Consider the following 24,047-nt stretch of genomic DNA (forward strand, 5'->3'; position numbering starts at 1 on the left):
AACAATAACGTTAGTAATAAAAATAATAAAAAATAACTTCATAGATCAGGACACGTTTACTTTTCTATTACTGTAAATAACTGAAATTAATTTACATGCAATGCTTCGTCCTAGAAGACAGAAAGTTGAAATGTGACTGTTTGAAGAAACTAAATAGCTGCATGATTGTGTCTTTGTTGTTTGGACATTTAAACCTGTTAAAATGATCTGGACCCAGTAAACCTGCTTAATCTCTATTTTTAACACTTTGTGTTTCGTTTAATTACTTTTGTTTGTTTCTGACAAAAGAGAAAACACCAGCACAGAACAGAAGTTTCTTTCTTCGCAAGATTATTCTATTCTTCTTATTGTAAAATCCAGTCTGTGCATATATGCCTCCTGTTTTTCCCGATTAGCGTTTTGAAACCTTTGTAATCAGATTACTTTAAACCTGTTACATTGGTTCCTGGGCACAGTTAATGTTCTTTTCAGACACGTGTGATGGATGTGGACATGAACCCTGGTTTGAGGACAGGCCGTGTTACCGAGGGGCAGCGTCGGCCTGCGGATGAACCGACGGTGGATTCAGGCCGATGATAAATCAAACACCGGCGAGAGGAACCTGTTCGACATCTGATACGAGCCGAGGCAAACAGGGTGCGGCTGTGTTTTGGGTAATTAGGTTTTCTCCTCCCGAGGCTCCACTGGGGAGTGAGTGCAGGTGAGTGCAGCAGCAGCAGGTGTCAGAGCTCAGTCACTTATCAATAATAAAACACACCGGATCAGAAAAAGGAAAATGCTAAAGTAGAGTCTAGTTTGGTCTTTTGATGGAAGACTTACAAATATTCAAGGGTTTGGGAATAAAGAAAAACTTGTCTAGTGCAAATCAATTGTTGAAATTAATTGATTTTAATTAATTAATTGATTTTCTTCCGTCAGAAATCAGATTTCCTGTGACATATTAGGAGAGTGGACAAAATAAACCACAGAAACACAACAGGATGTAACAAAACAATGCAGGAAAAGGGATGAATTCAAGTTAGAATTAAAATAAAAAATGCAAAACGTATATATTGCTGAAGGAAAATCCCAAGAGCAGTCATTTTGGATACAGATGGTAAAAATGACACTGTGCCAGGTCATTTGTTCACAGCACTAATGTTTCGGTTCCTGTTCCTCAACAGAATCTGATATTATCACTTTAGCCTGTAAATCTTCGACAGTTTATTCACCAAGACAAAGAAATTCAGCTCTAAGGCTGAAACTCAATCTTTTGTCGAGACTCGGTTCAATGCAACAAAGAAGTGAATCCAGGCTTCTCACCTCCAAGGCGTCGTTGTCGCAGTCTCCCTCCTCTGGACCTTTCCACGTCTCCTCGGTGATGCTGTTGACCAGATCACAGAACCTAACAGAGAAAAGCCCGGTTAGCGTCCTGCTCAGGAAATACTGTGAAAATCCCTTGAGCAGCAGATTCATGACGGAGATTAAAGTTACACCGTGAACCTGCAAAGTGTTTTAACATCGACAGCTTCGGCATTTGAAGAGTTAAACTTCAGCTTCGAGCTCGTTTGTCAGGTTGTCGGCTTCGTTGTGAAGATGAAGACTGAACAATAGCAGCAGGTTTCGTTTTTTTTGCAGAAATAGAAAACTGGAAAAACGTAAAATACAAAAAGATAATCTAACACTGTACTGCTTGCATCTAAGAATATACAGTGAAATCTGTAGTTATTATTATGTTTTTGACGTTGACAGCTTCAGCATGTGTTAAATTGTGTTAAATGTGTTCCTGCAGAAACCTGAAGCAACAATCAATCAAAAATCTAAAACTCTACAGCCTGCATTTCTAAATTTAGAAACGCAGGCCCAATGCCCCCCCCCCCCCCAATGCTCAGGTGGGCGGGCACTTCTTGACATGTGTACGTTTGGGGCAATTTACATGTGTTGTCTCGGATCCACGGAGTCCATATTGTGATTGAGTGGCTTTATTTACAAGCTGGTGTAGTGATCCAGAAGGGGTTAGAGTGTGTTTACATGCACACCTCCCACACACACACACACACACACATCGACCCAAACACACACACACACACACACACAGTTATTGACCTTTACCACTCCCACCGCACACAAGCTGTGAATCAGTCGCCTTGATTCTCCGTCACACACAACATGCCTGCAGGTGTTCGCTGGTACACGTGTGCACATGCCAATCATGCATATGCACAATTAGACTGGATCTCTTCCACTTTGCAAGCACCTCTTATTCCTCCCTTCCACCCCCCCCCCCCCCCCCCCACTGTCACTCCCCGTTCCCCTGTATGAAAAGGAGAGCAGCATCACAACACCAGCAGGCATGACTCACTGACTCTCACACTCGGGGATAATGGAACTGGAAGTGCTCGGGAGCCTCCGATGTGAAAGTCACAAGTCGGAACAGTCGGTGCTTCGCTGCGCGGCGAGCGAGGAACACGCTGGCGTCGACACGAGAGAAGGTGCGTTAGCGGTGAGAGGGAAGGTGAGAAGCTTCCAACCTGAGAACAGAGCTGACGAGAGAGCGTCGGAATATTTGCTGAACTTTTTGTTCTATCACATGTCGTTTATCACGCTGACAACAAGCGTCAGGGGCAGATTTCAGCTTCAGCATGCAGACTGAAAAACCCCGGGGATTGAACCTACGACCTTCTGGTTAGTGGACGACCCACTACAATCATTTTCTCATTCTTTATTGAGCATAAAGCAAATTTAAGTTTTAAAGTTGTAAAATCTCTACAACTGATATTGTTTTTTTTAGTAATGACGGAGTTATAAACATTGGTTATTTGTTAGTAATGGAGGAAAACACTTTTTTGTGTATTTTCTGTTTATTTTGCACATATTATTGCTATTTTCTATATTTCCTTGTGTTTATATTGCATGTTTACTTCTCTATTACTGGTGTTTTGATCTGGTTTGCTGCTCTAACACACATTTCAAGAGACGGACCGACCTTTTGCAGTGCATCTCTGTGCAGAAATAGATCTGGAAGTCGTCGGCATTGTGCAGGACGTAGAGGAAGGCACTGCGCTCGTCGAACTTGCTGATGCTGAGGAGAGAGAGAGCACAGTTTAGTCCAACAGTGACCTCATCAGAGCGCGAGGGGGGGGGGCTCAGAGTGAAAGACGCCTTTCACCGGACTCGTGATGTCAGCCATCAAATGTCTGGGACCAGATAAAAGACGGTCTGTCACTCCATCAAAACACAAAGCCCAGTACATGGATCTACACACAGAAGCAACATCAACACAACCTGTGGATATGTAGTTTTGTCGTTTTGTGAGTTTCAGCTGCAACATACACAAATATTTAAAATAAAATCTAACGATGCTGAATTTCTGCACAAAAGACGGAGACAGCCTCGACTCAACGACCAAATTGAAACTTGTATCCACCGGGATTGAGCGCTCGGCCTGGTTCTGCCGAGGCCGAGCCAGACACCGGAGCGCCGTGTGCCGTGTGGTCGTATTGTCGAGCTGCGATTGTGTCCTGCTGACTGTCTGCAGGCTGAGAGGAGAATCAGTCGTTCCCTAGCAACGCGTGAGCACGGCCCTCCGCTCGCTCTCTCTCTGATCTGTCACTGAATTCCTCTGAGGGCCGTGGAGGAGCAGACGCAGAGCAAGACATCGTCTGCACTGTGGTTCGGTCGGGAGCTGTGTGAGGTGAAGTGATAGTAACACACAGATCCGCTCGCGCTCTTGTGTTATTTATCTGCACATCGAGAGGGAATCACATCAAATGCTTCTAGCAGAGATTCTGTGTCTCGATGCTGATACAAATCCATGTCCGACCCTAATGGGACTCTTATACACACTTACATCCTCTGATCAGTTGCTCCTGGACGGCTAATTAATCATACTTGTATTTTTCAGCTATTTCATTTTAATATGCATCTGTTATTTTTCTAATTTGGAACAATAGAAACTCCTACATTCAAACAGGTAGTTTCATTGAGAGCATGATCTCTTATTCAAGACAGATGTTGTGCAGAGGGAAGAATCCCGATAGTTGTACATTCATTATAGACAAATTAAATCAAATTAAAGTGCTTAGGTATAATATTCTTGCACAGAAGGACTTGGAAATTTGTTAGTTTTGTTTTAGGTTTAATTTGATATTTTGTAAAAATCGAAAATACTCATATGTGCATGTTAACTGGATGTTGTGTGTTGTTTACTGTTAATGTCTAATTCTGCTTCTTCTCTTTTGAAGTTTACTTTTATATCCACTGGTGCAATTGTTGCACGTCAGCATGCGACTGATGAATGCGACTTTAAATGCAACTTTAATGACAATTAAATTGAGGTTTTAACGTTTATGCAACTTTTGTGAGGGCAGAAAATGATTTTGAACATTCATCTGATTCTGTGGTTTGCAGAAAAATTAAGAATTCACAATATCACCGCCTGCAACGCTAAATTCCAACCCTTCCCCCCGGGTGGAGACACGTGTGAGGTTACTGTGACACCACTCGGCTGTAACCACGAGCGCGTCAGTGAAGACAGGAGACACTGACCTGACACCTCGAACTGATGTGGCGCTGAAGTTCCACTCATAAATCCCTTTGTTCTGCAGGAAGACAGATTAAAAAACAAATGAGATCATCACAGCTTCGGGGAGAAGATAAACTGAGACACTCGGCTGACTGATGGTCGTATCACAGTGGAAGCACGATTCCCAAATTTGCTGAGGGACCTCACAGTAATAAAAAGACATTAGGGGTTTTATTGGAGTGGTTGTGGCGCAGGAAATAAATGAAAACATGATGTCGATGTTGCTGATGTTAGAGGATCGGTTACTGGAGAGCAAACAAAGCATCTGCTGCAAAAATACGATACAATACGAGGAAGTAATCAATAAATACAAACAACTTCCTGAGCGGAAACAGGAAAATCCTCATCCATCACATAACTTCTGCTGCTAAATGTGAAGCCATCTTTTGTTTTTTTTCATCACTTGACCAGATAGATAGTGTAACGCATCAGTATCGTTGCCGTGGTTACATTCAGCATCAGCTGAAGGATGCTCGGCTGTAAACGCTAGGTCACCCACCTTGTCGTCTGGGGCAACGTGCCAGATAGACACCGTGTGGTCATCCACGTCTTTGTTTATGGACAAATACGAAGGCTGGTACACTTTCGTGGGCTCTAATATCAGCACCTAGAGACACAGAAAAATACATGCGGTCATTCATTTCACCAAATCACTTTTGTAAAGCATGCAGGAGCTCTTCTGTTTCCTCGGGCATTGTTTGGCCTCGGTTTCCTCGCCTCGTGTCACTTACAGGAAACCGGACAGAGGAGACATCCTTCTTGGTCGCCTCCACCAGGAAGTCCATCCAGAAATCCATCAGCTCCTGCTTGGGGGCCGGCTGCTCCACACCGGGCTTCTTGAAGTGCTGATATATCAGGATGGTCTCCACCAGCGAGCGCAGGTACCTGAAACCAGCCACAGGCACGAGAGGGGTTAAAGAAAAACACAACCCAGCGTGTTCGGAAGCCAAATCTTTGTTTAACCAAACGCACGTATCCCAGAAAAATCCCAGACATCTGAATAACTCAGCTGAGGAAGAATCATAAACACAAATTATGCTACATGATTGTGTTTGCATGCTGGGAAACATTTGTCTTTATGACATTAATGGAAAACTTAAAGAGCTCTTCACAGCACAAACACAAATAAAGAACAGCAGGGACTTAACCCACTGCAGGAACAGAGCTGCAGATATGAAACCGTCTCTTAAAACCTCCTGCGATTAATTTAACATCTGAAATTATGTCACAAAGACAATTAACCAATAAAAGGATTCCGTGAGCATGTAGAGATGTTAAATTAACGGAGCTCTTGGGTCTTATATTTTATATTTTTCAGTTTATGCACATCAATAATTCCGTACTTGAAGGTTAAAGAAAAACCTTTTTCTCGTGGTTGTTATCTTGTCGGTGTCATTAAAGCTGAAGCTAAATGTGTGAGCCTGTTCGTTAACTGTCCTCTGCACCATTTCAATGTCAAACTCGTTGGAGAGAAGCACTTTCCCTCCCTGGAGCCGTTGATTTCCATTGCAACACGTGTTAAACTCTTCACGACACCAGACTCATGTGGGGAGAGAGAGACGCCGCTCAAATGAGCAAAGTGAGTTCCTCCTGATATTTTCTGTTCTCCACCAGAAACACACTCGATACTTGCATATTAGACAAACTGTGGTTCCAGGACAGAACAAGACAGAGCACAGCGGCACAGACACAGTCGGTGATGGACGTGGGCTGAGCTTTGTTTTTCCTGCGAGCTAATCCGAGAGCGGCTCCGGACGTTTCCTCACCAGATGGGGGCTTTGAGTTTGAAGAGTTTCTCAGAGGCCTGGATGACCCTGTTGTTGTCGCAGGCCAGGATGCTGGCGCCCAGGAAGAAGCCCACGTCCCAGTAGCTCTGCAGCTTGTCCAGGCTGCCTTTTTTACCCAGCAGGCTGCTCAGCTTCACGCCTGCAAGACACAACGACAGATACAAGCATGTAATCGTTTTATTGTGTTTCCCCTTTGGAGCATCACCAACTGAGATTTGAAGTAGATGAGATAGTGGAGGGAAAAAAAACATGCAAACTCTGCATGGATGTGCCACAACACGCTTTAGCCTTTTTTATAATCTGTCATTGTGCTCAGCAAGAGTTGAAAGATACTTGTTATGATATTCCCCGGGTTCTGTTGCGGGGGAGCTGCTGATACATGTCCTGCACAGTATGCGGCTGCAGGAACCAACCATTCGTGGAGTCAGGTGGGGGGGCGGGGGGTGGGGGTCACCGGGATGAGTGCAGGAGTGAGCAGGGTCTACAGGGACGGAGGGTGGGGCCACATTACGGAGCTGCAGGCGGATTCCCAGGACCGGCTGCTCCGTTTCCCACATTCCTGAGCTACGCTGAGCCGCGGGGCAAAAGGCAAAGATTGGGAGCAAAGGCTGAGGAGGTCGTGTTGTTTTCACTCCGTCCCTTTGATTGTCAACAGGATAACGCAAAAACTAGGGAACAGATTTCCACCAAACTTGGTGAAAGGATGAGACATGGTCCAGAAAACAAGCCATTCAAGTTTGGCAGTGATCCGAACAAAGGGGCGGATCCAGGGAATTATGTTTTATAGGTTTCTTTAACAAGGTGCATGCTCCGCCTACTGGGATGTGGGATCAGGTGAACATCAGGACCATCATTTCAGTATTAATGGAAGTGTGGTCATGCACGTTCGTACGTGCATGACCACACTTCCTGAACAAGTCAGAACTCTCAGCGGACACGTAGAGTAAAGTCAAGCCGTGCAAAGCTCAGTAGATCTCAGGGAAACTGCAGCGTAAGGTTGTACATTTCTGCGGCTTTGTCACTGAGTGGCTCGCCTCATTTTCCGCCGGTGAGAGTATTAAAGTGTGGCTTGCAGTTTTGTTCTGATTTCCAGGCATTAATGCAAAGTGTAAAATAGCAGCTTTGCTTTTGTAAAGGAGCTGAGTCTTTTCCATGGTCAGACGTGACGCATCGCGAAGAGCTGCTGCTGCTGCAGAGCGAGGACACGGCAGGGATGGATTTCTCAGTGGTTACTCAGCAGGTTCGATGTAGTCAAATGAAAAGCAGCGTCTGCAGGGTGAAGAGACACACACACATAATACCCACACCAGCGTCCACTCACCCGTTTTGCGGAGCTCGAACGACGTGTCGAACTGGTGCCCGGCCGCCAGGAGGAGAACAGCGTAGTTGATACCCGAGTGCAGCGTCGGCTCGGACTCAAAACCCTTTTTAAACCTGAGGTGAAAAGAAAAATTACTCCAATAAATATCCTTTCCTCCAAATACCAGCGTCTCTGAGATAACAGATGACGTCTCGGGCCCCCCCCAGACACGTCAACTCAAAAAACCCAGAAACAATCACAGCCATATTGAGTTGGGGCCACGGAACAGCAAACAACAACAACTGTGAGCACCCTCGCTAAACAAGACATGTAATTTATTTAATGACCAATCTGTTCTACTGAGGGGAAGTGACGAGAATGTTATCAGGGGAATCAGCCAAGATGTGACACGGAGCTGGAAATAACAGCCAGATGGGAGCGTGATTACCGAAGCAGCGTGTTCCGGCGACAAAGATATGAGATCGAAAAGAGCAAATTCCAGGAAGGAGGCAATTGACAGCTGGGTGTTATTGTCAAGTCGACCTCCGTCAGGTGCTGTTCGCTCCTCTGCGCTCACATCACAACCATATACTCCTGAGGGGGGGCACGTGTTAGCCAGGACCCTGATCTGACTCAGACTTCCTGGATTCTGCAAACCCTGCACATGCATCATGGAGATCCAGCAGGTTTCTCTGGAGCTTTTAACCTCAAGGGATCTCTCGCTGTTGTTTTTCCCCTAAATACCTTTGCACCTTGTCATCTTCCACGTATATAGTGTGAGACGTTGCTGCTATCCATCCCTCTCTCTCTCTCTCTCTCTCTCTCTCTCTCTCTCTCTCTCTCTCTCTACATTTAGATCTATACATCTTGGTGTCAGATCCAGGAATCTTATTTTTCACATTTCACATTGTCTGTTCGGGTGTTTTTCAACATTTTCCCTGATTTCTTAGAGAATAATTCATGGATCTTGATTTTAAAATATCAGACATTTTTAGGGGAATTATTCATTATTATTAAATTGTCTATGTTTGTAGCCAGTAGCCAGTAGGGGGTGTTCCCATTTGAGTTCAACACTCATTTTTAAATAATGTTACCAGGTTAAGTTGTTCCCCTTTTTTAATTCCTAAGAGCTGCACTGACGTCAGTATTATGGGATGATGCATTCGCAGGGAAATTGTCTCTAACATTCACCAATTACTCAAATTGAATGGCTTCTCCTTTAAGCGTAAAGTAATTAAGGCTGTTAAGAGTTACACCTGTGATTAAACTGCTTGTGATACGTGCTTGTGCAGCATCACTTCCTCTCCACGCCTTCCTCTCGTTAACATTACTCATCACAATCAACCGCCTCATTTCATCTCTTTTAATCACGTCGGCCTCCCGGTTGTTCACGTATGTTCTCTGGGTCCTCGTGTTCTTCTCATTTGCCCTGACTGTGACGAGCTCTGTGTTTTTTTTCAGCCTCGCCTCCTTGAGAGGAACTTGTAGGAGGAACCTGCGTTCGTCTCCTTGAATGAAAGTAACGACACCAACAGGGAAACAAAAGGGTTTTTACAGCTGACGTCCCTGATTCATAGAACCATTCACGGAAAACCACACGATTAGCTGAGTCAGAATAAAGTTACTCATCAAGCATCTTGTCTTTAGAAAACACATCTTCTAATTGTGTGTGTTGTGTTGTTTCTATGTGGCTCACACACACACACACACACACACACACACACACACACACACACACACACACACACACACACACACACACACACACACACACACACACACACACACACACACACACACACACACAACCGTTTATGAAGAGAAGTCATCGATGTGATGCCGAGTGAACATCACAACCTTCCCGGACAGATTTTATCTTTCTTTTGGTTTTGCTGATTATATTTTAAAGTTTTAGAAGTATAAGTTATTTAATCCTATTTACAACAAATTGTATTTCATTGAAGTTAATTAAAAACACTTATAGAAGTTACTTCAGTAGAGCACATTCCTCTGCCAATGCCCAACAGCCCCTCAAATTAAATAAAGCTTCACATAATTTCACACACTCATAGAAATCTGATTTATTTCTTCCAGTAAATGAATTATTCCAGAGGAAAACAAATCCATTCAGTTGTTTTTGTGTTATCTTGCTTATAAATCTAAAAGAAATCCCAAATATATTTCTAACCACGACCCTGAAACTAAAACAGCCCTTTGAGGAACCTGTCAAAACGCCCTCATTTTCCAAAGGTGCCCTCCTCACTCTTTAAAGTTTAATACTCACACAAAAGACACACACACACACAGACACACACACACTGCTCTCTCACCACAGCGCGCCGTTATCTCGGCTCTGCGTGTCAGTGAAGTGAGACTCCAGGAACGTGTCCTTGTAGATGCGTCCCACCAGGCAGTAGATGTCCGAGGCGACCTTCTCCTCGTCCTCCACCAGGGGCAGCATGATGTCCAGGGCTTTCTGTCGGTCACCTGGCAGGTTCCTCCTACGCTCACACACACGCGCACGCACACACACACACACACACACACACACACACACACACACACACACACACACACACACACACACACACACACACACACAGCGTGCACGGTCAGAAATGAAAGTTTGGACATTTCTGAACTTGAGTGAGAGATTCGCCTGCAGCGGTGAAGCATGAAACTAATCACATTTCAGTAAGTATCCAGACGCGTGTCAGTGGAAAACGATCCTGGGTATTTGATTCCTCATCTTAAAGGGTCACTGCACCAATTTCAATTTCATGAGCCTAGAAGTCTGTCTCTATCTTAATTGAGCTGCTAAATCAGGGACATTTACTTTGAAAGTGACATATTCAACAGAATATATAAAGGGACGAATGAGATGAAAAACGTCTCATAAAAAATATATATATAAATTGGCAAATTCAGAAAGTAAATGAATTACAAATAGGTTGTTTGAATCTTCCACGGTCCATTGAACAGATCAGCATGTGAACACTTCCTTTAATTCTTTTCTATTTTTGGATAATGACATAATGAGAGTTTCAATGAGAGTCCACATCACAGAGGGTGTAACAGGTGGCACCTTCTCCGACTTAACAACAGATACACAACAACATGTAACACAACGACATGTAACACAACAGTTACTTTATATGTCTCCATCCACTTCAGGAGGTTTGTCTGATTCTGTCGAGCCCACTTTAGAGTAGAGAGCAATATGGCTGATATGGATTTTTGAGTTAAAATATATATAAATATGTATAAATTGGCAATAGCATCTATTTCCTGTCTTGTGTGTGTCACTGTGATATGTGTTAATGTTGTTGCCTTAACAACATTAACACATTCAGATTCTTGATAACATACATTTTTTTATTTGTGAAGCATCTATAGTTTAAATATACTGTTCAGTATAAAAATTAATATTGATAATGTTAAAATCTGTGCCTTTATATCACACTGAGTGGTCTGAGCAGAGTGAATCAAAACAGCCAAGTGTGTATGTGTGTGTGTTTGTGTAGCTAGGTAACTGGTGCACAGCGTTTTGTTGTGCGACACGATACTTGGCACAGACGAGGTCCATTAAGAGCCCGACTTAAATTACACAGGTTACTTGGGTCGTTAAAAAAAAAAAAAAGTCACTTTTGTTCAGAGAGCTGAGGCTTCACCTGAAACGGAGAGTTCTGCTCTAACTCACCTGGAAGGAAAGGATCCAGCCTTATGAAACCACATTTCAATTCTATAGATCTGCACACAAATTCACAAATTACAAATAATAGTCTCCTAAACGTGACTGAATTGATTTTGTTCTTCAAGATCCATGAATCTGAGACATCGAGGAAACTAGTCTGTCAATCAGTGAGGATAAAGCAGCCGTTCAGTTATACGTCCTATTCAACACGTGGAGTGTTAATACCAACAAAGGTCATTGAAAGCTGCAGGAAATTCACCTTCCTCATTAACGATGCAAATTTATGCATCAAACCGCTGCATTGGGGGAATTTGCTTTTGTTCTGAGGTTTTAAAAAATTCCCCTCATTTCAACCGTCAGACTTCAGAGAGAAACGCCTGTCGCTCTCCTGCAGAGTCTCACACGGGCACAGAGCGAGAGCAGAATCCTGGAGAACGTAACGTGGCTTCTCTGCCGAGCACGAAGGTTAAAGAAAACGTGTGAGCTGACAGCTATTACTATGGCGACCGTCCAGAGGGAGACGAGACCTGCTCCCTCTCTCTCGCCCCTCGTGCATCTCTCCTTTTCTTTCCTCTCCTCCCCAGAGGGCTGATGGGTGTTTGGACGGAGGAGATTCTTCCCCAGTCATGTGTCTGATGCTGCGGACGAGAGGCTGCGAGATAATTAGTGAACGCTCACTTCAGATTCATTTAGAAGCAGAGAACCTACTTTCGATGAATTGCTGAAAATGTATTCAACCAACTCCTCTTCGATTCTCTCACGGCGTCCTGCTCTCAACCTGAAGATCTGACGCATCTCAGCGAGAGCCTTCAGTCTTTAGCAGGAATATGAGAAAATATCTGACCAGACAGTAGCGGCTAACACTCTCGCATCTTGGCACCCGGCACAAACATTTTCCAGCCGCTGCCAAATTACAGAACAGCACGTTTTTTATGGCTGTTTGAGGCGACAGGGCCACGGAAACCGCGGGTGAGAAACAGGCGGTTGAAGCCTCCTGTGCTTGTAACGTGGGTCTTTTTCCTGAGTAGCAGTAACTGTACACATGCTACTAATAATCTCGCTGCTGCTTGGGAACCTGCTTTTAAAAAAAAGAGAGAAACTCGTGAAACTCTTTCATTTCCAACTCGTAAAGTCACAAATGCAGAATCCCACCCATAGCAGCATGTTATGATTCACATCCTGCTGCTGTTTCAGGGAGAATTGGGCCAAAAAGACCAAAACCCTCGTTTGATTGCAGCTGAGTAATAAAAAGCAATAATGCCAAAAAACACACAGATAACCAGGTCCAGATAAAAGTACAAAAATGACCTGTGACGAATCGAGAAGTAGAAGGAAAGATGCTCAGACGCCCTCAGGTTGCCTCACACGGTTAGTCACAGATAAGCTCATTAAAAACATCAGACACTGGAAATGCACCAGTTCCGACCTGCAGATCCAAATCCTCAACCGTCACCCTTCAAATATGCATAATTACATATTAGATGCAATTTACCTTCACAGACACAAATGAAAACCTCCTGGTAGATGTGTGAAACTCAGTGTCCATGTCTGGTGGTGTCAGTGTGTGTCACTGGGTGTGTTGTCGTGTTGTTGTGTTGTGTGAAAGTTGCCGTCTCACCGGTTCAGTGCAAAGGCGTAGTGGAACTTCACGTGCGGATGAGCCACGAGGTCAAAGGTCGGGAGCTTCTCCAGCGTCTCCACCAGCTTCACGATGGACTCGTAATCCTGGAGGACAAGGGAGGGACACACACACCGGTGAGCTTCATCATCATCATCGCTAAGCATTGTGGGACATTCGTGCACCAGCGTCCTCCAGACATGCAGCGCAACACACGGAGGCGCTGAGCTGCTGTGAGGCCGGAGGGGGGGGGGGGGGTCTGATGTCCCTTTATTCTGTCTGAGACGCGACAGTCTGACGGACACCAAACGCACTTCAATAATTGAGTGGCCCCTTCATCACATTTTTGTCGCTCCTACTCGCCGACATCGTCGCTATACCCAAAGCACGTTGAATAATTCAGCACGGCCACATTGCTTGTTGTTCTAATGAATGATTTATGAGCTCGAGCGCTGCCTACGGTGAGTGGGAGGATCTGGACAGCGAGCGCCACCACAATGTGAAAAGACTAAAGAGCAAAGACGAGCCGGAAGACTTGAGACGAGCAGAAGAAAAGCTTCGCCCCGGAGCTCTCCACGGGCAGCGAGAGGTCGGAGACAGTGACGGGGACGAGGCGGGGAACTCTCTCTCGGTTGTACAGTAAAGTTAACACAGCAGCTTCCTCTGCCAAGGTCGGAGACATCCGCACGCACACGGATCATTAGTGTGGCTGAGCTGGAGAAAGGTAGTTTGGTGAATAATGTTCCCTCGTAGTTTATCCTGGAAACTCGTGACCTTGTGGGATGTTCGGCTGAAAGTTTCTACGAGTGCTGATCTAAAGAGAAACGTACGGCTGATCAATTTTTTCCGATATATTGAGATAATCTGAGGCCACATCCATACAACTACGTTTTGATTTTCAATCTCCTTGTTTTAGAGGCGATATATTGAAAACGGAGACGGTTGGAAACTGTCTCTTCATTGATCTCATTTGTAGAGTTGTCTGAACACAGGACAAGTTGACGACATGCTGCTGACCTGGATGTCCCTGTACGTCAGCAGCAGGTTGATGACGATGTCCACTGAGAGGCACTCGACGTTGTCCAGCCGCTGTTGGATCCGGCTCAGCTCGGCGGCCAGCTCCAGGCCAGTGTACAGCTCCCGGGCTTTACGGATCTCGTTCAGAATCGTCTCACGGAAATACTGACTGGAGGACAAAAAAAAACACTGGTTAGAAGTATAAGAGCAATAAGTCTGTGGCTGCCTCAGCTGCTGTTACTGTTGCACTATTACAAGGGGATATTAAATAATGTATTTCAGAGGAAATATTTCATAAATTAAATATTTTCATACTTCCAGTCCAGTAAGCAAATTGAAACCAACATCATATTGTGTTATTCTCAGACAAGGACATTTAACCGTCTGATTATTTCATGTTTTCTTCCCTCGTCTAACATTACCACTGACGTGTAACTGGTGTCAAGCCAACTTTGAAATCTTGGCAAATCGGCTCTAGTGCAAGTAGTGACAAGATTAAAGTAGAAATTATAACCAGCACATACTCAGTTTTTGTGAGTCACTTAACGTTTTGAATAAGGAAATGGAGAAAGAACCTTTTTCATTTCCAGCAAAACTCAGTCAACCATTATTTAAAGCACCAAAGTCGGCATTAAAATCCAAAGATCTCTCAGGAGGACAGGAAACATTATTCTCCTTGACACATTTACAGTTTGTGTTCAGGTCGTTTTCCAGTGATGCTTAAAACTGGTGTCCAGGAAACTGAGGCTTCTTCCAAGTGTAAGTTCTGAGTCTCTGAGGCTGGAGCAGAGCTTCCATCTCTCTGGCAGCTCCGCCGACTGTTGGCAGGAAAGTCTCAAATGTTACTGCAGCAGCTGAGGTGTAAATGTGTTTTTCAAAAGCCGAGGGAGGCAACACATAAAAATAATATCGGCAAGTCAAAATGGGAAGAGACGGACAATAAATCCAAAGAGAAACGGTCTCAGTGCTGCAAACACCAAAGAGCTAATGGTCTTAACAGGAACTGTAACTTCGGCTTCTTCCTCATATGTGAGCGACCTGATTTATTTGTCAACCTTCGATTCTGGTAAAACAACGTTAGCTCCCGTTTCCTTATTTCACTTATTTTACAATGTCATCTGTAAGTGATATGGTAATTATGTTTTTATTAAATATTTAAAAGCATGAAATCCTTTGCTCCCGTCCACCCATTATCCCCAGTTTGCTGGACTCACTGGGAGTTGGCCTGGGACACTTTGAGCAGCTGGATGAAGCGGTCCAGCAGCGGCATGCAGATGGGCCCCAGCAGCATCTCGAAGCTGGGCTGCATCAGCTCGGTGAGGCCCTTCATCAGGCTGCTCTCACAGCAGTACACCTTGTTGTGCGGCGTCACCATGTACGGGATGAAGGTGTAGTTGGCCGAGCACGTCTGTGGACACAAGAGACGCAGGGTTGGGAAACCAAATATCTGTTCATCGAGGCATCGGAGGGTTTTCTAAAGCATTGTGGTGTGAAAGAGGCAGCAGCTGTATTTGAGTGGGTGTAGTCATGTCAAATTTAATTTTGGAGGTTATGTTTTCATCTGCGTTTGTTTGTTAGTTAGCAAAAACCACTCAACCGATTTCAATGATGTTGTGTGGAGGGGTGGGACATGGCCCGAGAAGGAAGGAACACATTAGTGGATCCGAAATTGATTTTGAATAGTGGATGGTAACATTTTTATGGATGACACACATCTATACAATGCAGCAACGGAGCATATTCAGCTATCATAGGTATCGATAACCAAACTAAGATTATAGTGTTTTCTAGGTAAAACAATATCCTTAAAGTACAAGGTGTACATTTATATTTCAGTAGAATACTCAGCTTCTCTGAACAATTACCTCGTCTGAACTCTCTCTACAGCCGACTTTACAGACACCGTATAGGAAACCAAACAATGCATGTGGAGGAAGCACATTTCTTGTTGCTTCCCCCCAGTTTGAGACCAGGGATTCGACTCCGACCAGACGACACCAGTCTAAACAGACAGCCGCCGGGTGGAGTGATCTGCTTCAGCGGCGACAGCCACATTACCAGCTTCTGTCTTACAACCGCAAACACTCAGAGCGGCGCCCTCCCCTTGTTCCTGCAGCCTGGGGAAGCAGACGTGCTGCCGTTCACCTGGTGCAGAACCTCTGCCCGGTTATTTGCTGCAGCTGCTGCATCCAGGAGTCATTTGTTTTCATCTGTTTTAGTTTTAGCACCACAATCTTTCTTCTTTATCCGCTGAGCTCTAATTCCAGACACGTGTGCTTTCTGTGCTTTCGTTTTTTTGGGTCTGGAGGTAGATGAGTGTGTTTGTGTTAACTTGACAGTTTTCTCCTGCAGCAGCGGTAGCGATGCTCCAGCTGCTGTCGCTCGCCGCTGCTGAATAAACAAAGAGCAAACACGTGCGTGTGGTGTTTACAGACAGTACACAGAGAACGAGACAGGCAGGAAACCCACTGTTGACATGCTCAAGAAGCAGTGGAGGTCTTTCAGAGGAGAGCTATTCCCAGAATGTCAGATGTGCGGTGACTACACAAGAGTCTGAGGGAGGTTGAGCTGCTCCACAGCTGCTTTAATATTCTCCCCCGGTTTCAGCTTTTCAGCCTCTTTTCGAAAACACACGGCTGCTGCTGCTGCTGCTGCCAACTGAAAAGAGGAAGTGGAAGGAGAGACGTTGAAGCAGTGAAAGCAGATCCGCAGATAACTGCATCCTCCTGTGCAGCGGTGGTTCATGACATCACCGTTTTGCTGCACGTCGCTCAAAAGTAAACTGGGTCTCCTGCTGATGCCAGGTGTGACCAGACAGGTTGCAAAACGCCGACGCTATATTTAGCTCCTGTGTGTGTGTGTGTCTGAGGTTCATGCAGACACAGGATCCCATGACAAGGCCGCTGCATATTTCAGAGAGGGTGCAGGTCGTTGGAAGCGAAGCTCCGCTAGTCGCACGCAGGTGACACGTGTGTGAGCTGCGAGGGAAACACTTGCGGCAGCGCTGGCTCACGGGGGAACGTGGTGAATGAGTCAGTTGTTCAGTGAATGAGTCACCTGGTTCGTTAGCCGATGGCCCATCTGCATGTTTGCAGTAGGACGGAGCCGGATGCCGACTCACCTACACACACATGCTTTCTTAGAGCTTGACATAACTTGATATTAGCACATTTATACAACTCTCGCAACAGTGAATGATCCATTGAGGTTTGCGGCGCCTCACATCTATGGGCCTGGAGCCTGGAGGTTGTAGCTGTGGGCTGTGACTGCAGAGTTGAAGTCAGTGGGCAGCTACAGTAACTGGATTTACACCGACACACTGGAAACACTGTGCACGCAGCTACAGCAATTTGATTATGCAACAACAGAGGACAATTATCTGGATTTCTATGATCACAGTGGAGAGCAGAGAACAGTCGAGTACATTTGCAACTGCAGAGCGTTTGGTTGTTTCTCCCTGATCAGCGATTGTCCGATTATTGTTTATGATGACAAACGGGATTTGGGTAAATTTAGGCTCCAGCGGGACAAGAATACGTTTCCTCTTGTAATGTTTAGCTTGAAAATACAAATTCTACAATTTCCTTATCATACTTAAAATACTATATAACTACTGTACGTTTAAACTGCAATACAACAATAACGCTGCGTCTATATTTCCGTGTCATCTACATGTATCATGAAGAGGAAGATGATTTTTGGCCATGCAGCTGTATTCTCAGTGTTGCAGAATATGACAATTCATTGTGATGTAATATGAGTGTGTTTGTGTTGGGTTGTGTCTCAGGATGCATGTCACCACAGAGGAGGTTTTCTATTGGCTTAACGCTTCCATGTGACTCATGTTTGGGGCAATTGCATATATGAAAATGACTTGAAGTAGAATATGAATAGAAAAATTATCATAAAAACTGTACAATTTTGTGTTTTTTGCTTGTGGAACTGAATAGCAAAGAAAGCAATGTTAAAAATGTTAATTGTGTTGCATGCAGGAACAAACTTAATGCATTGAATTGACACAACATGTAAAAGATATTGCAGATATTGAGGGTTAGATAAGAGCGATGCACCGGTGCAGAGCTGCAGTTAAATGCCTTTAATAGCAGGAGGAGAGAGAACAAAGCGAGCGAGAGCACATCAGGGAGCAGCGAGCTCCCGCTCTCACACTGTGGCTGATAATCAGCTCCTCTGACACGGTGCAAGTCCGAGTCAGAGATCAGTGCAACCTCCTCTCCACTCTGAAAAGCCACTTAGGAGAGCTAAGCCTCTCATCTGACTCCTGGACGACTCGCAGCCGGCCTCTGCCTTAATCACACTCTGCTCCACTTTCTGCTGAATCGCTCGATTGTTCAGTGGCTGGATCGACAGGAAATCAATGGATTTATTTTGAGCAAATTTCGAGCAAAGATGCACAAAATTTGATGCTTCCAGCTTTTCAAATGACAGGATTTACTGCCTTTTTAAAAAAAATCTTTTATATGAATAGACTTTGTGTGTTTTTAATCAAACGTTTCATATCAAACTTCTGCAATAAGAAAAGAGCCAGTTTGATGATGTGGTGAAGCAGCGTGGGATCGTGGGAGTTGTTGTCTTCCGCAACATTTCTTGTCTCTCGTAATATTCTTGGGTGTAAAACTGTGGATCTCTCTGGGTTTGAACGTTGTTAAAAACGTAATAAACAAACTACCGCATACAACACAGGTCTAAGTTGTTGAATTGTTTCATATTTTATCTTGAAACATTTAGATAGAAACTACAAAGGACGTGAGTCAGCGAAGAACAGGATTTCCTTTGCTTTAAATCAGCCCCTTATTTGAATGCTGCAGTCTTTGCAAGTCAAAGTTCCACCTTTCTATGCAGATGGTGCTCGTGCAGTCGCCGCAACTCACCAACCGGCTTTCATCTGAGAGAAGCATCTTGCAAAAAACGGGAGGAAGACGCTGTTTTCTTTTGACATTTCTGTGAAACCAAACATTTATCGCGGCTTCTAAACAAAAGCTGGGCTGCAGAGGAGAGAAACACCTCTCAACACGGAGGAGAAGCATGAGGTGTTGGACTGCTGCTCCCTGCATGTTGTTAGAAAAGAAAGAAGAAGCATATTCTTTGCCGCACATAATACGTGTGATGTGTGAGTAATGTGCGAAGGCAAAGGCGAGAGGAAAGAGAGAAAGATGCTTTGTCTACTTACAGTGTTCTTCTGGCAAATTATCTCCTGAAAGAGGACGAGAGAAAAACATTTAGAGATTCAACAAGCACATTTTCTCTCCCGGCGGCAATTTTACACTCTAAATTAAACAAGACAAGACAAAACCAAATCCATTAGCTGCACTTAAATTTAACGTAACGTACCTGAGACGGTTCGATTTTTTATCTCTGTCGATATTTAGAGTGGTTGACTAATATGAATGTTCCTGTGAACAGTCTGTGGCAACAGTTGCTGCCATTAATTCAGCATAAAGGATGAAAATACAGTGCAGGTGAGGTACGGAATGAAAATTATTGAAAGATATTTTACTAGGAAAGGTTGTAGGTTGGAATCCCGGTTTCGGCTGGGCTCTCTTCTGTGTGGAGTTTGTTTGTTTGCATGTTCATCATCACAGAGTTAGGTTAGTAGGAGACTCTAAATTTGTGGTAGACGTGAATGGGAGGGGGAATGATGGTTAATGTCGGCCCTGCGTTGGAATTGGCTCCAGCCCCCCCCAGCGACCCTTACAGGATAAGTGATATAAATACATTTGTTTGTAGGAAAAGTCGACCTTTAACTGTGCAAGTTAAGCATCTTGCTTATTCGACATATAAAGAGTATTAGATAAGTTACCCAGAAACAATTCAAGATAGCAGGGATAGAGTCAAAGACCAATATTGTACTTTTCAGGCAAGTTGGACATTTCCCCTTTGGGTCTAATAAATGCAGCTAAAACTAAAATGCAGTAAAAGTTCCTTTGAATTCATTCACTCAAAGATACAATCAAGATCCATTATTCTCTGGGAAATCAGAGAAAATGTCAGGAAATGCAAATCTCATAAAGGGATAAAAAAGAATTGCCTGGATTGAATTGAACTCATTCCACCAAATGATGTGGTAATCTGTCCTTTAGTTTTTGTGTAATCTTAATCTTAACAAACAACCCAAACCAATAAACAACATAATCTCTCACCCTTCAATTCACAAGCGTGTGTATTGTTCTCTCTCGCACAAAGAGACTATTTTATCCTTAAGAAAATAAACGGCGTGACCGGCCCCGAGGACACAAAGGCCTCTGTGGGTCTGTGGGTATTTTTAGTCCCGGTGCCTTTTGGAGAACTCCCCCTATTTAAAGAGCAGCCCTCACTTAGAAAGCAGCACCCTTTGAAACAATGGAACCGCCGCCTGATACACATCAGTGGAAACCACCAGAGAGAGGAGGTCTTGTCAGGCTGGGGCGAGGAGCTCCAGCCAGACGGGTGGGCACCACTGCAGACCACAGGAAGGGAGGGGACCGCTCCGGCTCCCAGTTTGCGTTAGCGCAGGGAGGAATGTCATGGAGGGTATTTTGGACGTAGAAATAATAGAGCTGCGAATGTGCATTAGCTCTTTGGGTCGTGTTTAAGTCGACTGGGTGCAGACAAACCCCTCCTGACAGGCTGAGTGGGGCGTTACGCTGACTGGACAGTTCTGTGGAGCCCTGAACTCCCTTCACTACGCTCACTGCACAATAAAGGCCTCAGTGTTCCTCAGATACGAGCCGCTGGCAGCAGGAGGGTTTTTAAAGTGTGTTCGGCTCTGGCGTCAGACTGTGTGAACCACGTCTTGTCTGACACACACACACACACACAACACACACGCACACACACACACTGTTGTCATGTGCTGACACACGACCGGGGGGAGATTCTGGGTTCCAGCCCACTGAAGTTAGGAGCACAGATGTGTTTCTCTCCGTTACAGATTCCCATAACATATTAATGAATGATGCACGCAGGGAGAAATATTTGCATATTGTCCGGGAAGTATCACTTCCTCGTACTTGTCGGGTTTCCCCCCCCCCTCCCCCCTGGAAGTTGTTGATGGTAAAACACCGATCACGTCAAACAGTTAGTGGATAAACATTTACCCAGCATGCAGCACTTGTTGTTTGAAGTAGCACGACTGCTCTCGTCCCCTGAAGGTTTATTATATTTTCATGATGTTGGCAGAGGTAGTTTATTTTCACTTCAGGTATAAATCAGACTTCTGTCAAGAGTTTAAAATCAACACGGCTCCACAGAGAGAACATAATCATCTTAAATTGTTAGTTTAAGAACTGAACGTACTTTAAATGCTCCAAAGTGTCCTTTTTAGTAAAAACAGAAATCTTTTAAAACTGAACTCTGCCAAATAACTTAAGTTTGCGACTGTGCAATAACTGTTTTGGTCCATTTTGGTAATAATTGTTGCTGGTGTCTTTATTCGTCTGATCTTTATCTTTCATATTCATATTTCTCTTTCACGCTGTGTATGCACTGCGGAGATACACAGAATTTTGTTGCAAAGCTGCAATTACAAATTATGGCATTCTATTCTATCTTGATGTGAGTTTTCAAAAATACCATGTTGAAAGAAAGGAAAATCTAAAACATCACATGTAAAAAGGTAAAAGAAAAGACGTCTCAGTCCTGAATCCACTAACTGACTGAAAGATAAAAAAAATAAAAGAGGCCACGTTGACGTCCCATCTTAAATGTTTCATAAATGCGTTTCCTTCCATCAAATTACTTTTGCATTTATGTGCCGCCGCCGCCACCAAATTACATTTGTGTCAATCCCACGTCCGCCCAGTGTCCTTCTAAATAAAGCCTCTAATCACGACCCTCGTGAATCACAGTGATGGCGAGGGGCGGGACACTGTCCTGGTTCCTGCTCGTAAACCACGACTCACCTGCAGCGACTGGAGGGAGTCGGAGTTAGTGTCGCAGTACAGGATGATGTTGTTGGCCATGCTGAAGCTCTCCCGGACTCCCAGGTGGTAGAAGAGCGAGGGCTGGCGGAAGGCGTCCGTCATCTCCACCACAGCAAGATCTGACGGAGACAAACAGGGAGCGGTTAGTGTCGGGGGGGGGGGGGGTCGGTACAATTATACTTCATCTTCATCATTATAGCTCAACTACCTTCATTATATCAAAGGTTAAAGTGACTAACTGCTGATATTTGGTTTTCATTAAACCCAACATCGACTGGACTTTATTGTTCTGGGACGGAGAGACGCAGCTCGGGGGTCAAAGGTTAACGGACTCGTCTGAAACCACATCACGTGTTCGTCACTACTACAAACTGTTCACGGTGGATTTCCTGACGTCAGCCACAGATTCTCGTGTCAGGGAGACAAGTGGAAGCTAATCGCTCTCTTGAAAAACAGACCAGCTCCATGGACGAGGGACGTTTGATCCATCTCAACTCTGTCAATAAACACAAAGACGGTCGATACCACCACCCGGACGCCGGCTGGACGCCAGCGTGCGATCAGGATCAACAGGAGTAAATGTTGTCCAGTGTCACTCAGAGCAGCAGGACTGTGGCCTCTGGTGAAAAGGTTCCCAGACTCCTGTGCTTTTACATTGAAAATACACAGCTGTGCAACACCAGAGATCAGTCATAGGCTGCTGCACTGAAACGTAACATCATAGCAATAAAAACAAAACTCGTGAACATCTAAAATGATGCTTATGAGGCGTTTACCAAACTGGTCGACTTGTAGAATGAGCACGACCGTGTGATGGGGGCCCCTGACAGGAAGTGGAGCTGTGCACGCCGCCCCTGACATTGCCGCCAGCCACCGATAACAACAGAAAACCCACCAGCCCCGGTGGCTGTGCTGCAGTAATGACAGTGGGGGGGTGGGGGGGCTCTGGGCGTCACAGAGATAACACGTCACCCTGTGTTTTTCATCTGTTTCCAACTATCCACCTCTCTGTGTCAACAAGCAGGTCGCACAGAGCCGAGCAGCAGAGACGCTCGGATACGGCAAAAACAGATCTGACTCCGCTCAGAAGGTCGAGTTCATTAGAACGACTGGAGGAAAAGTTTGTGTTTAAAATAATTCTATGTTTGAATAAAAGCTGTGAACCACAAATAATGTGAAGTTGTACAAAGACAATGTGAAAAAGGAAAAGTGATTTTATGAACATCTGTTGCAGACAGGACGGAAACAAGCTGTGGTTAAATTCCACATTGTGTGTGAGGCCCGAAATTACTGGAGTCCGATCAATATGGATTTTTAAAGTGTTAAACCCCCGGGCCCCCCCGGTCCTTCAGAATAAAATCACTCTGATCGACCCCCTCACAATTTGACTGAACAGTTCACATCAAGCAGTCGATTTGAATTCTGTGGATCTGCCAACGCCACTTTGCAGAGAGGAGCCAATCAGAGCCACTCTTCCCACTCCTCCTCCTCCTCCTCCTCATCAACACGTGCAAATTCAACCAGGAAGCACGCACTTGTTGCTGCCCCCGGTGGCCCCCCCCCCCCTCATTGCAGCCAAGTGGGCAGCGGACATGTGGGATAAAGAGGATTTTCAGCTCAGCGGCTCTGGGCACTGATGTGGAACCTCGAGAGGGGTTTTGTTTTCTGGATGAGCGGCCGGCGTCTCCACATCAGGACGGATGAGCACAAGTTAGATTTCACTTTCTGACGCAGGAGGCGGAGGAGGAGAGGAAACCTTCATCCTCCCTTTGGCCCGACCTCTGCTCAAGAACCACTTGTTGCTTCCATATCTGTGACGCATTTCCATCGGTGATATCGTCAAATATCAAACAGAGATTCAGCCTCGGTGCACGTTTGGACGTCAGTAACAGAAGTTCCCGGCTTGCGCTCGAGGACTAATGACACCAGGTGGAGTTGGTTTGTTGCATTTTATTGAAATTCTCAATTCCTTAAACTCACTACAACCCTGAGCACACACGGAATAAAGAGGTTGTTTGTCTTCTTCAGGGCTCTTACTTTACGCTCTGTGCTCACAAGGTGCAACCGGATGTCCACATCCCGACAGCGCAGGTCGTCTGATGAATTAAAGATAAGCTTGTCTCGTTTCTGTGCAAACAGGGGAACCAT

The 24,047-nt window shown here is 44.9% G+C and overlaps 1 protein-coding gene across 2 annotated transcripts in view; it reads right to left on the reverse strand.

The window, feature by feature from the left end:
* The window catches only part of map3k5 (mitogen-activated protein kinase kinase kinase 5), a 47,480-nt gene that overhangs the window by 11,935 nt on the left and 11,498 nt on the right, over positions 1 to 24,047 (reverse strand). The window contains exons 2-14 of one of the 2 annotated variants that reach the window (XM_034579857.1): positions 21,879 to 22,018; positions 19,169 to 19,192; positions 15,195 to 15,388; positions 13,981 to 14,149; positions 12,964 to 13,070; positions 9,982 to 10,152; positions 7,673 to 7,785; positions 6,331 to 6,490; positions 5,296 to 5,449; positions 5,064 to 5,171; positions 4,528 to 4,583; positions 2,966 to 3,061; positions 1,303 to 1,384 (exon numbers count right to left, since the gene is read on the reverse strand). In XM_034579857.1, coding sequence (XP_034435748.1) covers positions 1,303 to 1,384; positions 2,966 to 3,061; positions 4,528 to 4,583; positions 5,064 to 5,171; positions 5,296 to 5,449; positions 6,331 to 6,490; positions 7,673 to 7,785; positions 9,982 to 10,152; positions 12,964 to 13,070; positions 13,981 to 14,149; positions 15,195 to 15,388; positions 19,169 to 19,192; positions 21,879 to 22,018 — 1,574 coding nt within the window. The remainder of the gene's footprint in view (positions 1 to 1,302; positions 1,385 to 2,965; positions 3,062 to 4,527; positions 4,584 to 5,063; positions 5,172 to 5,295; positions 5,450 to 6,330; positions 6,491 to 7,672; positions 7,786 to 9,981; positions 10,153 to 12,963; positions 13,071 to 13,980; positions 14,150 to 15,194; positions 15,389 to 19,168; positions 19,193 to 21,878; positions 22,019 to 24,047) is intronic. The other variant, XM_034579858.1, reaches the window with a different exon arrangement.

The sequence above is a fragment of the Hippoglossus hippoglossus genome, chromosome 24 (assembly GCF_009819705.1).
Source record: "Hippoglossus hippoglossus isolate fHipHip1 chromosome 24, fHipHip1.pri, whole genome shotgun sequence".
NCBI classification, from domain to species: Eukaryota; Metazoa; Chordata; class Actinopteri; order Pleuronectiformes; family Pleuronectidae; genus Hippoglossus; species Hippoglossus hippoglossus.